Source organism: Palaemon carinicauda, chromosome 1, assembly GCF_036898095.1.
Source record: "Palaemon carinicauda isolate YSFRI2023 chromosome 1, ASM3689809v2, whole genome shotgun sequence".
NCBI lineage: Eukaryota > Metazoa > Arthropoda > Malacostraca > Decapoda > Palaemonidae > Palaemon > Palaemon carinicauda.
Window position 1 is genome coordinate 302971080 of NC_090725.1, and position 14427 is coordinate 302985506.

General features: G+C 43.3%; 1 protein-coding gene across 4 annotated transcripts in view; it reads right to left on the reverse strand.

The window, feature by feature from the left end:
* LOC137658387 (leukotriene A-4 hydrolase) overlaps positions 1-14427 on the reverse strand; it is a 124655-nt gene that overhangs the window by 52953 nt on the left and 57275 nt on the right. For all 4 annotated transcript variants that reach the window (XM_068393076.1, XM_068393092.1, XM_068393067.1 and 1 more), the window contains exon 7: positions 288-428. In XM_068393076.1, the coding sequence (XP_068249177.1) occupies positions 288-428 (141 nt within the window). The remainder of the gene's footprint in view (positions 1-287; positions 429-14427) is intronic.

A 14427-nucleotide genomic window follows, 5' to 3' on the forward strand; every position in this document is an offset into this window, starting at 1 on the left:
AAGGAAGAACTGAGATACTGCAATTATTTTTTTATTTGGAGGGGAAAAATAAGATAAAGGACAATATTGCATAGCATAATAAACTTAAGTTCTGCTTAATATTCTAATCAAGGTGTAGTTAGTCCATCCCTCCAAACATCACCCTCTGAAAGAAACTGAGTAATATTAAGAAGGTAATCTTAAAAGTAGTTAGGAAGAGTTGAGAAGGAAAATTTGATAGAATAAGAAAGGATTTTAAAGGGAAGTATTGTAAATACTGAAACAAAAACTTAAATTTCAAAACTTACCAATAAAGTAGGAGTAACAAAAGTTAGACAAGGATTTTCCATTCCACCATAGGGAAAACTTGGTGGCAAGATGAGTAGGTCATACTGACCCCATACATAGTCTCCACAAAGTGACTCAGCAGTTGACAGCATCTGCTCTGTCTGTATTTCAATAATAAATCAATGATAAGAAAAAGTGCTCAAAAAGATCTGCCACATAAAATTTCAAGTGTTTTAAAAGATCTAAAAAGATAAACAAACTTGTTAACATTTGCCTACACTAAAATATAACATTTCAAACGTAATTTATAATTTTCCTAGCTATACAAACCAGAGTCAATTAAAATAAGGAATGCCTTTACGGAAGTCTGGAAAGGCTGTTAAATTTGTTGAAGACAGGTGGTGTGCATAGGTAAGTAGCTCTTCTCTACCTCCTGTCAGAGACTTCACTTTAGAAATTCAGCGATGGGCTGAGATGAGGAGTTGGAGTGGGAAGTTCAACTTTTAAAGGACTCAATTTTGTATAGTTAAGAAAATTACAGATTACTTTCAAAATTTGTTATTTGCTCCTACACATATACAAACCTTTTATCATTTAAAAACAGAATTTTAAAAATAAAATTTCTTATTTCTATATTCACTTGATGTTCATAGTTTTTTGTCTGTGGAAGCCTGGTATGTCAACATTATTCCTTAATATTAAGATTTATTCCATTTTCTTTCCTTCCAACAAACCAATGCCTAAAAGGCAACATGGAACAAAAACAATGTGTAGTGAACTTTTTTTCATTGTTCTTATCTTTTTCTCTTCATTGTTATAATCCGCCATTTTCTGGGAAAGGGACATATTTTCCCGAGGAAGATAATGGAGACCATATCATTCATAATTCTTCTTTAATATGCCAGTACACATTACAAAAGTACAGATATTGAGTAGAAAATGTGTCTTTGCCGTACAGTTTTCACATTGGCAGTGTGCACTACGCAATGTTCAATTTACGTACAAAAATTCTAAATGCGTAGATTTACGTATAATAAATCCTTCAAATCAACCAGTTTCTAGCAATGAGAAGGTTTTCAGCCCATTATCAAGAGTAAACTGTAACACAGGATGCATTTGTAAGAGCTTATATACGGAGTCCTGCTTTTGACATTCCATTCTTATTGGTCACGGACTGCCTGAGGGCGGAGATGATAATTCATGGGTGGTAGCTGCCTCTGCCTGGCCAGCCTGCTTGGTGGGATTATGGGATCAGATTCTCGCTCGAGATAATCTATATTTCAGCCTTCGGCACTGTCAGTCCTGTTATGGTTGTGATTGTCTGAGCTACTGTTAGTGATGGACCTTATACAAGTTGGCAATAAGGTCCCTTCTTCTTACATGGTGTTAAGGTCATGTCTTTCTTGCTGTATAAAAAGTGCTTCCATTATCCTGAGCTGCCTGCTTTTGGGGGCACGGCCGTTGATGATAACATTCTTTAATATATGCTCCCTTGTGATGTTGCAGCTATGCATTTGGAGGCAACGCATTTTTATTGCACTTTGTTGCACGTGGCAAGATAATATTTAGTTAGACACATCGTCTTCATCCCAATGTAGGTGCCAGGACATCCCTGGACGGGGCATTTATATCGGTATATTACGTTGGTCTTTAAATCATCTTGCATAGCACGAGTAAAGTTGTTTTTCATGATCAAGTCTCACATTTTTGTCGATTGGTAATAAATTATTGAATAACTGGCAAAGCAGGAGCAGAAATGAGAACTTCTGCTCGGTCTACACTGAGGATGGAACTAGTTGGTCATTAGTCATATCTCAACCATGGGTAGAATTCCCTTATGACTGCCTTTTCCACCAATGGATCTTGGAGCAATGCAAAATGAACAAGAAAAGACCTTGCAAACAAAGGAAATTCTGACATAAATGGGCCAAAAATCAACACTGGAATTGAGAGCAGATATCATGACTTCTTTCTGTCATTCTCGTACCTGTTCACATAATTTAACTACTACAATCAAATCACCAAGAACAATCCTACCATGAGAGGTCCTTAGTGCAAAAAATAAATTATAATCCTCTGCTTCTGTTACTGGTGAAGCAAGAGCAGAGGTTTACAGACTCGGCAAACAAAGAAGGAAGTCTGGCATAAAAGGGCCAAAAAATTAGCGCTGGAGTTTAGAGCACTGCAATAACACCAAAAATGTTGGAGACTACTTTCTTGCTCTCTTGCACTTTTTGGCCTTTGATAAATACCAATAAGGAAAATATTCCCATATACAGTATAATCCTTAGAGCAACTCAAGTCTACAAAAGAAATGTATCAGCTCTTCCCTCTTAGGGATAGATATGCAAAGAGTTCTCTCCATTTTCATAGATCTCCTTTACTGTGTTTTTTGAACCACCAAGTCTAGGACTTCATCTATACTTTTTCCCATGATTTCCTGAGTCTTCCTACACATCTTACTGTTTTTCTGACCAGCTATTTCTCATCCCTTCTCAATTGGCCAGCTTTAAGGGTCAGAAATCCTGACTTAAACTACTTAATAAAATTCCTTCTCATTAATTTGAGAGCATCTCAATCTTTGAACTCTAGTCATAAATCTTTTAAGGTTACCCACTTACAAAATCTCCCTTTTTTATGTCGGCAACCACACCTCTGCTGCGTAAAGAAGTACAAGCCTATGTAGCCATGGCTAGTCTTTACTCTCTCTGCTAATGAGATATATCTTTTATAAGAAATTTAGGTATAACTATTTCATTCATGGTCAACTGTTCTCTCAGCTCATGATTTCTAGTCCTGTGTTTCTCTCGGTAACATATGTAATCTACCTCTTCTAAAGACAAAAACATATGAAAATTCAGTCTGCAATATTCACATGCACTCTTCTTACTTAAACACTTCTCAATCATCTGCCTAGTTAACTGAAATTCTAAGTCCAATTTAAAAGCAAGCAACACTATAAAACTAAAGTTCAAACACACACTCACGCATATATCTTGTAACAACATAAGACAGGTCTTCAAAAAACAGAAGAAACACCTGTATCTGATAAGAGGTCAAGCTTTACTATCAAGTGAGTGTTGGGTACACAATACCCCTTAGCTACATGCCTATAATCAACGACTTTGTTAATATGATTTCAATGACTGATTCCAGCTGGTGCTGGGTAATACTCTTATATATATATAACATGGGCTTTTATCCTTGAAGAAAAAATTATAATTTTGTGACAACTTACATTTGAGTCACTAAAATGCTTGTACTTTGGAAAATAATGCTTGAAAAAAAAAAGGGATTTTGACGAAGGAAAAATCTATTTCTGGGTGAGGAACCTGTGTTGCCCAGTGAAATGCTCCTTAAAGCACCATTTCAAAGGTATAAATACTGGTAAATATACCAGAGAAAAAAGTTGCATGGAATACAAGGAATATATCCAGCTCGCTCAACCCTAAAGGGTGTCGGTATTAAAACTGGGGCGAGTGATACCATTACCAGAGATCCCTTTCCAATTAGACTTCTCCCTCCTCCAAATCCCCCGTTACTACGAGGTGTCGTTCACTACAGCTACTCCCCCCTCCCACCACCACCACTACCTATCCTTCTCCCATCACTCCTATTAGCACCCTAAGCTTAGGCCAGCCTAGGGTGAAGAAAAAGGAGGGAGGGTTCACTGGGCGACACAGGTTCCTCGCCCAGAAAGATTTTTCCTTCGTCAAAATCCCTTTTCTGGGCTCAACCTGTGTCGCTCCGTGAAATAGTAACAGAGAATTGGTCCCATAAGCTTGGAAATACACAAAAAGTTAATGAACTGAATTAAAAATAGAGTAATTCAATTAAGCGTGTTTTACTAAAATCCTTAAGCGTGTTTTACTAAAATCCTTAATATACCAATCTCTTAATTACACCCCAAATAAAAGTCAATGTTAAGGTAGGAGGGAAAGGGAAGGCAGGTGCCGCCCTGCTCCTTATTAGGAGACAAGGCACTAAGAGGGAAAATATATATGAAGATAGGACCCTGTTATAATGGTTGTGTTAAATCTGGAGGAACCACTATATCTTTTTAATCTTGGGCATGTGATACAGATTCCGGCTTGGTTCTTTTAAAAAATACAGAATCTATTGTCTGATTCCTTTAAGGGAAATGGTTCCTCCATCCTTTCTAATAAACAAATGTCCTGAAGGTCTATTTAAATAGTTTTCCAGAGTGATAACTGGGCACAGAGATAGATCCTGTGGAAGTGGGACAATCTTCCATGGGGACCATCTATTCTGTGGACCCTCATTCTTTTCTAAGAATTTTCCATCTAGAGAGAATAAAATTCCACCAGAAGAAAGAAATCAATATGATTTGGTTCTCTAGATAATGCTAAGAGTTCAGATAATCTTCCTAAGAAGCGCTATATAAGTGCATGAGTCAATATCAGAGTCAGAATCTAGATCAAGGACATCATCTAAAACCCATGAAACTGTGTGAGGGCAAGTTACTGGTTTTAGTCTAGTACAGGCTCACGGAACAGACGAAAAATATGAATCTGTAAGATTAATATTGAACCTGATCTGAAATATTTTCTTTAAAGCAGATTTAACCATAGTAATAGTATTATTGACTAGACCTCTTTCCAAGAAATTCTGAAAAAGGTAACTGCCAGATTTGTAGTCAGCGTCTGAACCTCTGAGTCTTCCAGAAATTGGTTAACTTCCTTACATCAGAATCATTTTCCGAAGGGTAGAATCTCATATACCTGACACAAGAGACAATGTGTTTAAAGGGTCAATCTCAGCATCTCTTTGTGCTGCAAATCTCAGATAGTCCATAAAGAGAAGGCACTCGGAATCCGTGAGGAAGCAGACACACTGTGAGATAGTACCATCCGTACTAACTTGGTTCGGGAATCCGCCGAGGTCGGAGTCCTAGTTCCACCAACATAGGGAACCAGTTGCATTGGCCAATTGAGGGCTACGAGGGCAATCCGACCTTTGAAAGTCCTGGGCATGTCCAGGACTTTCAATAGCATGGTTAAAGGTGGAATCAGGTAAATCCTCCGTCAGTTGTTCCAATCTATGGACATGCCGTTTGTGACATAGGCCAGAGGGTCCAGATTGGGGGCCACATGACATTGTGGCTTGTGGTTGGATTCCGTGGCAAATAGGTCTACTTGGAGACCCGGAACCTGTTGGCAGGTCCAGTTAAATGACTTTTTTAGCCAAGGACCATTCCGACTCCTGCGGAGGTGTCCTTGGTAGAACAACCTCAACCACATTTCTTACTCCCGCCAGGTGAACAGCTGACAGGAGGCAAATGTTCCCTGTTGCCATTGAAAAGATAGCTACCATCACTTCATGTACGTGACTTGATTTGGAACCTCCCCTGTTAATGCAGTGGACTATCACTTGGCTGTCTAGAATTAGACTGATATGTTGTTTCTGTGATGGGGAAAGACTTATTAGAGTCAAGAACATTTCCTTGACTTCTAAGATATTGATGTGTAGTTGTCGGAGTGCCACTGTCCACAACCCCTGGACCTATTCGTATTGGGAATAGCCTCCTTAAACACTTAGGGAGTCATCTAAATGGACCACCAATGTTGTTGCTGGGAATCATAAAGGTACTGAGTTTGCTAGGTTTTTGACCTTCGTCCATTGTTGAAGTTTTTTCTCATAGTGTGGGTGGAACCCGAGAAATTTTGTCTCGATATTTCTCGTTCTCTTTGGACCGCCAAACTCGATTGATGTCTTCCAGATAGACTCTCAGTAATGTGTCTGTTACTGAGGGAAACTGGAGTAAACCTAGGATTCTTTCTTGGTTTCTCCGGGTCGTTAGTTTTCCTTGAGAGATCCTCTTGTGTTTCTTACTATCTCTATCCTCTCCTGTGGTGGAATCAACAGCTTGTGCGTGGTCAGGATCCATTAAAGACCTAACCACTGGAAGCACGTTGCTGGAGAAAGACGGGACTTTTTGAAATTTATTTGGAAACCTAAGTATTCCAGAAATCTTATTACTTTGCCCGACGCCTTGTGGCATTCCTTGACGCTGTTGGCGCAAATAAACCAACCGTCTAGGTAGACCACTAACTATATTCCTTAAGTCCTCATCTCTTGGACTACTGTCTCCTCCAACTTAGTGAATAACTTGGTCACTATGTTGAGTCCGAATGGCATCACCTTGAAGGTGTAAGCCCGTTTACCTCGCTTGAATCCTAGGAAAGGATGAAAAAGCCTTGCTATCGGAACATGAAAATAAACGCCTGTAAGATCTATGGAGGTGGTGATGGCTCCACGGGGACAAAAGGTCCTCACCTATGACACGGTCAGCATAAGGAACTAGTCGCATTGAATATATGTACCCTGTATTCAAATAGGAAAGATCTAGGTTACTCTTCGTTTGTCCGAGTTTTACTTAGGCACTGAACAAACGTGCTTGAAATTTTTAAGCATATTACCTCTTTTATTGCTTTTTTCAGAAGATCTCCTGTGCAAAGTGTTAAGTCTGCCATTGGAATCTGATAAAAACTGGTTGGTGGAGGGGGCTTTTTCATCCATCTCCACCCCAGAACTTTCATTACGACGTTGTATGCCAATTGCTGAACGCCCAACGCCTCCGAAAGAGGTACAGCCTTCCTCCTACCTGGGGAGTCCTCTATGCAGGAAGGCTCCCCTAGCTCTACTACCTCTTGCATGCGTATTATATCAGTGAAACACTCCCTGTGTTTTGAAGGAAGGATGATACGCCAGAGACGCAATAAATGGAGTAGTGGCTATCGGTTGTTGAGGTGGTTGGCTTACCCACATATATTGATTTTGTGGCTGGGTTCTTGAAGTGGAAGGCTGGCTTACCTAGGATACTGGCATTGCCTGTAACACATCCTGAGCCTGTGGCCTTTGGAAGGACTGAAACTTCCTTGGTCATCTCCTGCCTCGTGATTGCGGTCCGGTGGGCTCGAATTTTCTTTTTGGAATTAGACCCCACTGGACTCTGAGGCTTTGGTTGACTCCAGTTGCTTCTCTGAGGGCGCTATTTACCACGTCCTCCGCTATTTACCACGTCCTCCGCTATTTACCACGTCCTCCGGGAAGAAGTCCGCTCCCCAGATCGAGGCCTTAAGTAACCTGTTAGGCTCATGCCTAAAGGAGTCCTCAAGTAAGACGAGCTTCCGGCAAGGGCGACGGACCACTGTAAAGTCATATTTATCACACTGTAGTGTGTGAGGCAAAGACTTTGTCAGGATCTTAAAAAAGTGGCTCATAGACTAACAAAGTCATCTCCGTCATCGTGGCTGAGTTGATAGATCTACCCAGCCTGATTCTTGCACCGTATTCTATCTTAACCAGAGAGTCTGGAAGTCCGGGGAGGCGTTCACTAAACAGTGTGGTGGCACAGTCCTAGTACAGTACAATGACCCTGCCGTGAAAGTAGCTGGTGCATCGATCCAGCATTCTTGGCCTCCTGGGAACAACAGGGAAGTTAGTTCCATCTTCCGTAGTTGTGGCGCGGGCTTGCCTTCCATATCCACCTGTAAGGTAAGGCCTACTACCTTGGTGGTACATAGTGTCGGGGTTTGCCCGTCCACCTCGAACATAATGTATGTATTCTTATGAGGGGTTAACTTGGTATTGACACAGTCCCACTCATTTAAAGTCCGGACCCAGTCGGACCGAGCTTGCTCGGCGCTCATATCAAGGGAAGATGAATTGTAAACCTGGCAGATATCATTCAAAATCTTCTACCGGACGGGGACCACTTCCTGCTATTGTCAACATGCCCTCTGAGAACGGGGCATGAAGAGCCAATCGCCACGGGCCATTCTAAACGATCGCCGGGAGCTTTGATACGTCCGGAACCACAAACACCGTTGTTGTGGTAGTCCGGACCGAAGGATTATCTATCGTAATTTCCTGATTTTGCAGTCCCTGGCCCAAACCGTCCATAGACAGCAGACGATCAGCAATTGGACCAAACTGGGACTGGACTACACTACGCAACCTCTCCATGAGCTGGCACGAGAAGGCCACCAGACCGAAATCAAGTTCCGGCATCTGCCCCTTTGAGCTTCTTGCTCTTGACCACTGATGTGGAGGATTAGACCCTGTCGAGTCCGTCAGTAGCTTAGAAGCTGATGATGGTCTGGTTGGGAGTGATTTGGGTAGCCTAAAAGGCTTGCTTTCTTAGGGTAGGGCCGACCTCATACGTTTTACCTTAGAGGCCACTGAGCATGGCACCCGGCATGAAATCGGCAGACCTCATGCCCACACGACTGCTGCAGCACAGCAGTGCATGTCGTCTCCTGACAGTGTACCACCTGTAAGTCAATTTGATACATGGGTATCATACTTGATTTCGCCGGAAAAACCGGTGACAAATATATTTAAGTTAAATCCACAGTGGATAGCTCAGTGGAGTCGTAGTCTTTCTTACCATTTTACAATAGAACCCTAATATTCTGTTTTCCTTCATCCACCATCTCCTGTCATCCAAAGTATTGCCACACAAAGGTTTGAAACCGGTAGAAATGGCGGCTGGATTAATCTTGGACCAGTCGGCCCTCTCCAGAGAGAAAAATTCCACTATGAAACTTCTCTCAACCTTCCATATCCCTACCAGAGTAGGATGTACTTTAAATGAATAAAGGTTGGGACAAGGAGATACAAGGAAACCAGAATTAGAGACACCAATACTGTTGCCGGAATACTTGGTTGGAAGTATGAATTCCCACTGATGTAAATCCGGCCCGTAACAATATAAATTCAAGAACTACAAATCACCGTCTGTAACTCTCTTCGGAACAATCATACCGCAAATATCCTGTAATATAATAAATCAACCTACGGGATCAGAAGTGTAAAAATAGTAACTATCTCATGGATACGATTTCAAGTCATCCCGGCCCTCACGGGGCGGAAGAATATCGAAGATGGGATTCCGGAAATAAAGGGATACACGGTACGTAGCAAGGTTCACACTCAGTCCGGCTCGACTGGTGGCCATCCATGTCTAACCAAAGAGAGAGCACTATTTGCATCGACTCACAGATCGTGAAAGCTATCTCTCTCTCTCTCCCGGCTGTCTCCCATCTCTCCTTGGTGTATAACTCAAGCCTACTTCCCGAGGTTAGGGTGCGGCGACTAAGAATTCCACCGAGTAAGATAATTTGGTATATAAATATAAAATTAACTTGTGCCGGGATCCCCAGCAGAGATCAAACATGATAAAAGTATAAATATATAAAATAAACTAAAGAGATTAAATTCCGCCGTGACACCCAGCAGAAAATAGCGTGCTTAATCTAAAGGAAATAATACGAAATAGCATTAAAAAGGGATTTTGACGAAGGAAAAATCTATTTCTGGGCGAGAGACCTGTGCCGCCCAGTGAAATACTCCTAGAGCACTATTTCTAAGGAATATAACTGCTATATATTACCAGAGAAAAAAAGCATAGGAATGCCAGGTTGAACCCAGCTCGCTCACCTATATAAGGTGTTGGTATAAAATACTGGGGCGTGATAATTCACAACCAGAGGTCTCGCACTATTTAGATATCTCCTCTTCAAAATCCCCACCACAGCGAGGTGCCGTTCAACACTACTACCACTAACCCAACCCACGCCAGTGACGTCACTCCTCATAGCACCCAAGGTTTGGGGCCCATGTTGGGAGGGAAGTCAAGGGAGGGTTCACTGGGCGGCACAGGTCTCTCGCCCAGAAATAGATTTTTCCTTCGTCAAAATCCCTTTTCTGGGCTCCGACCTGTGCCGCGCAGTGAAATAGTACCAGAGAAATGGTCCCAAATCTTGGAACAATACCTGAGGAAGTAAAATAAAATCCAAAATAACAGGGAGGATAGCAAGACATAGTTGATTAAGGTTCACTATGTTCAGGAGGAATCACATTCCCTGCTGCCACTGTAGCAAATATAAGGCTTCCAGAGGTTTTAAGCAGTGGCGTTTAAATACTGTTGGAGACTTCCGGCCTATATATTTAGTAAGTCCAGTGAAGTTCATAGTAATTAACTGAGGTAGCTACAGCTCATATATCATGGACGTGAGGGAGTGATGTGGGAATGATTCTAGGTAGCCCGTTAATGAAATGCAGAATCTTCTGTCTGAGTCCTTTCAGGATGATGGTTCTTCACCTTCTCTAAGGGGTAAGGGCCCCGAGGACTGAACGGGAGATATGTTTAAGTAGGCTTCCAGAGTGTTTACTGGACATAAAGATGGGTCCTGCGGAAGTGGGACAATCTTCCAGGGGAACCGTCTGTCCTGGGGGTCCTCATTTTCGCTAAAAATCTTTTGTCAGGGGAAAGGAGTACTTCCCCTGACGAGAGAAATTCAATATGACCTGGATCTCTAGACAAGGCTGAAAGTTCTGATATTCTGGCGCCAGAAGTCAGGTTCATTAAGAACAAGGATTTCCTAACCAATGGAATATAATGGCAAGTCTCGTTAAGAGTGTCTGAAGCCAACTTAAGTACGTCATTCAGAAACCAGAAAACTGAGCTAGGGTGAGTTGATGGTTTCAATCTGGCGCAGGTTCTCGGGATGGATGAGAAGTATGAATCTGTAAGGGCAATATTAAAGCCAATTGTAAAACCTTCAAGGCTGACTTAATTTGTGGTAATAGTACAAGTCGCTAAGTCTGATTCAAATAAAATTCTGAAGAAGGTTACTGTCAGATTCATAGTCATCGTCTCAACCTTTGAGTCCCTTAAAAACTGGCAAGTTTCATAACAGCCGAATCATACTGTCGAAGGGTGGATCCCCTCTTATCTGATTCTAAAAATAACGTATTTGAGGATCAATATCTGCACCTCTTGAGCTGCAAATTTCATAAAGTCCAGAAAGGTAGGGCATTCTGAATTTGAGGAAGCTAACACACAGCGAGTTGTACTGCTTGTGTTAGTATTGGATTGGGGATCTGTCGACCAGTTCCACCAGAAGGGGAAACCCGTTGTGCTTGGGCCAGATGGGGACTACTAGAGCAACTTGGCCTTTGAAAGTCTTGAACTTGTCTAACACTTTCATCGACAGATTTATTGGTGGGAATAGGTAAATTCTCTCCCAAGTGTTCCAGACTAATGATAGTGCGTCTGTGGCGTAAGCCCGAGGATCCGGGCTGGGAGCTACGTAGCACTCCAGTTGTAGTTGGACTTTGTTGCAAACAGATCTATCTGGAGATCCGGAACCTGAGAAAGAATCCAACTGAAGGACATTGGGTCTAGTGACCACTCCGACTCCAGCGGAGTTGTCCTCGAAAGTGCGTCCGCCACTATCTATCTAGAAGAAACCTGATATGTTGGTTTTTGGCTGGAGCCGGTTGCTTAAGGTCAAAAATACCGCCATGGCCTCTAAAACATTGATATGAAGTTGGCGGAATATTGTCGACCATAGTCCCAGGACTTTCGTGTACTGAGAGTATCCCCCCCCCCCCTCCGCCTGTTAGAGAGGCGTCTGTGTAAATGACGAGCTTGGGGGTGGATATTGTAAGGAAATGGATTTGCCAGATTTTGACCTTTGTCCATGGTTGAAGTCTTTTCTTCAGAATTGGTTGGAGTCGAGCCCTTTGTCTCGATATTACTCGTTTTCCTGGAGCACCATACTCGGCTTATATCTTTCAGTCTGGCCTTCAGTAGTATATCTGTTACTGAGGCAAACTGGAGGGCACCCAGGATTCTCTCTTGATTTCTTCTGGAAGACAATTTGTCTTTGAGAAAACGTATTGTGTTTTGCTATATCGTTCCTCTTGGCTGTTGGGAGACAGAGTGTGGGAGCATAGAACCCATTGAATCCTAACCATGAAACTTGTCCTCGGGACCAAACGAGATTTCTCGAAGTTGATTTGGAACCAAAACTGTTGTAAGAGATTATCACTCTGTAGTTGCTGTGAGGCAGTTTGCCTAGTTGAAGCCTAGAAACGGACGAAAATGCCTTGCTTTCGGAACATGATAGCAAACGTCTGCAAGATCCATAGGGGAGGTGACGGCCCCACAGAGAAGCAAGGTCCGCACCTGAGAGATGGTCAGCATGTGAAACTTGTCGCATTAAATGTAAGAATTCAGAAGCGACAGGTCTAGGATTACTCTTCGCTATTCTGAGTCTTTCTTTGGCCCGCTGAACAAGTGATTCTGAAATTACAAACGATTTACTTTCTTTATTGCTTCCTTTTGCAATAAATCGTTTTCATATAAGACTAGCTCTTCCGTTGGATGTTGATGAAAACTGGTTGGTGGAGGGGGCCATTCTATCCAACTCCACCCCAGACCTTTGGAAATTATACTGAAAGCCCAAATGTTGAACGTTCAACGGTTCCGGAAGATGTAAAGTCCTACCCCTACCTGAGAACTCCCAATGATTTGCTGCGGATTTACCTCCTCGGCCTCGAGAGTAGCTGTTGCGAAAAGTTCCTCTCGAGCTAGCGCCTCTGGGGCGCTGGTAACCCTGGAAAGCACCCTGAGTTTCAAAGGTGGGCCTAAGGGCTGGGGAAGTAGCATAGGAGGCAGCTGCTACTTGGGACTGAGGAACCAGCACGTATTGCTGTTGGGGTTGACCCTTCGAAGTGAAAGGTTGACTCCCTTGTGCCACCGGGATGGTTTGAACCACCTGTTGGGACTGCCGGTTTGGAAGGAATGGAAAGATCTCAGACTCTTTCTACCTCGAGATTGGTTGCTGGCCGGTTCGAACTTGTGCTTGGGGACTAAGCCCATCGAACCTTGAGGCTCTGATTGACCCTAGCAGCTCCAGACTGGGGCTTTAATGAGCTTGTTAGGCTCATGTCTGATAGTGGCCTCAGACAAGACATGCCTACAGCAACGACGTCTGGCCGCAAAGAAGTCGTAGGAATCAGACAGTAAGGTTTGAAGTAATGACTTCGTCAAGACCTTAAAAGGTGGTTCTTCTTCATACATTAAAGAGGTCTTTTCTGCCATTGTAGCCGAGTTGATATGTCTACTCAGGCGCATACAGGCTTCGAGCTCGAGGCATATCAGAGATTCCGGAAGCCTGGGTAGCCACTCACTGAACTGAATGGGAGCACAGTCAGCGCTTAATTTACCCGATGTGAAGGTCGCCGGGGCGTTAGTCCAGCAATCGTGATCCCCCAGGGACAGGAGGGAGGTCGGATGCGTTTCCTTCAGCTGCGGTAACGGCTTGTCCTCGTTTATTGCCTGCTGAGCAAGGTCCGATATCTTAGTGACACACGGAGTAGGGGTTTACTCCTCCACTAGAAACATCGTGTACGGGCTCTTGTGAGGTGTTAACGTAGTGTTAACACACTCCCACTCGTTTAAGGGCCGGACCCAGGTGGACTGAGCCTGCCCCTTTGGGTACATTTTGGTTTCTTTGGGGACCTTGTCAAACCTTACGAGTGTCTCCTCGGTAAGGCATGCGAAACCAGAGAGAGGGAACTGTAGACCCGGCGGGTAGAATTCAAAATCTTCTACAGTCCGGGTGCCAAACCCTTCGATGGTTAACATACCATCTTTGAAGGGAGAGCGCAAGGCCCCCTTCCACGGATTGCTTTCGACGAATTCCGGGAGCTTAGAGGCATCCGGGATGATATATTGTGCTGTTGAGGTAGCCCATAACAAATGAGACCCTGTAAGAGGCTATCTGGTTTAGCACTCTCTCTTCCCCCTAATGGGCAATAATTCCATTCAATTGTCAAGTTCACAGAGGCACCAGGAACCTTCCATCCTATAATTCGTGGTGACTCGGTATGTGACACGAGGTTTGAGCCAGTGAGCTACAGAGGTCCGTAATTTATATATATATGTATATATATGGATAAATATCAGCACAACATCGTGTTCAAATAGAAATAAATTTCTACCTCATCCCTGGGATCGGTCGCTGGCCTCTTCTAATGAAAGGTCAGGTTGAAACTAACCATGCCACGAGAGGCCATGCAACAATCTGGAAAGGGTTGCCGGATCGAAGGGAGCCTCCGGGGTCGTAGGTTTCAGGCCGGGCTTCGCTCTCGACCCAAGAGAAGTCTTAACTGGTTTGGTGATTTGGAAGACCTGTGAGTCTTTGGTAGGGCTGGCAGGTAGCTTTAACTTTAGGGACAACGGGACGTGGCCCGACATCAGCCACGTGCTTCCTTGAAAACCCTAAAAGGAAGAGACACAGGGTCTCTTTGCCCTGACACTCCAGGCAAACCTGCCAACCC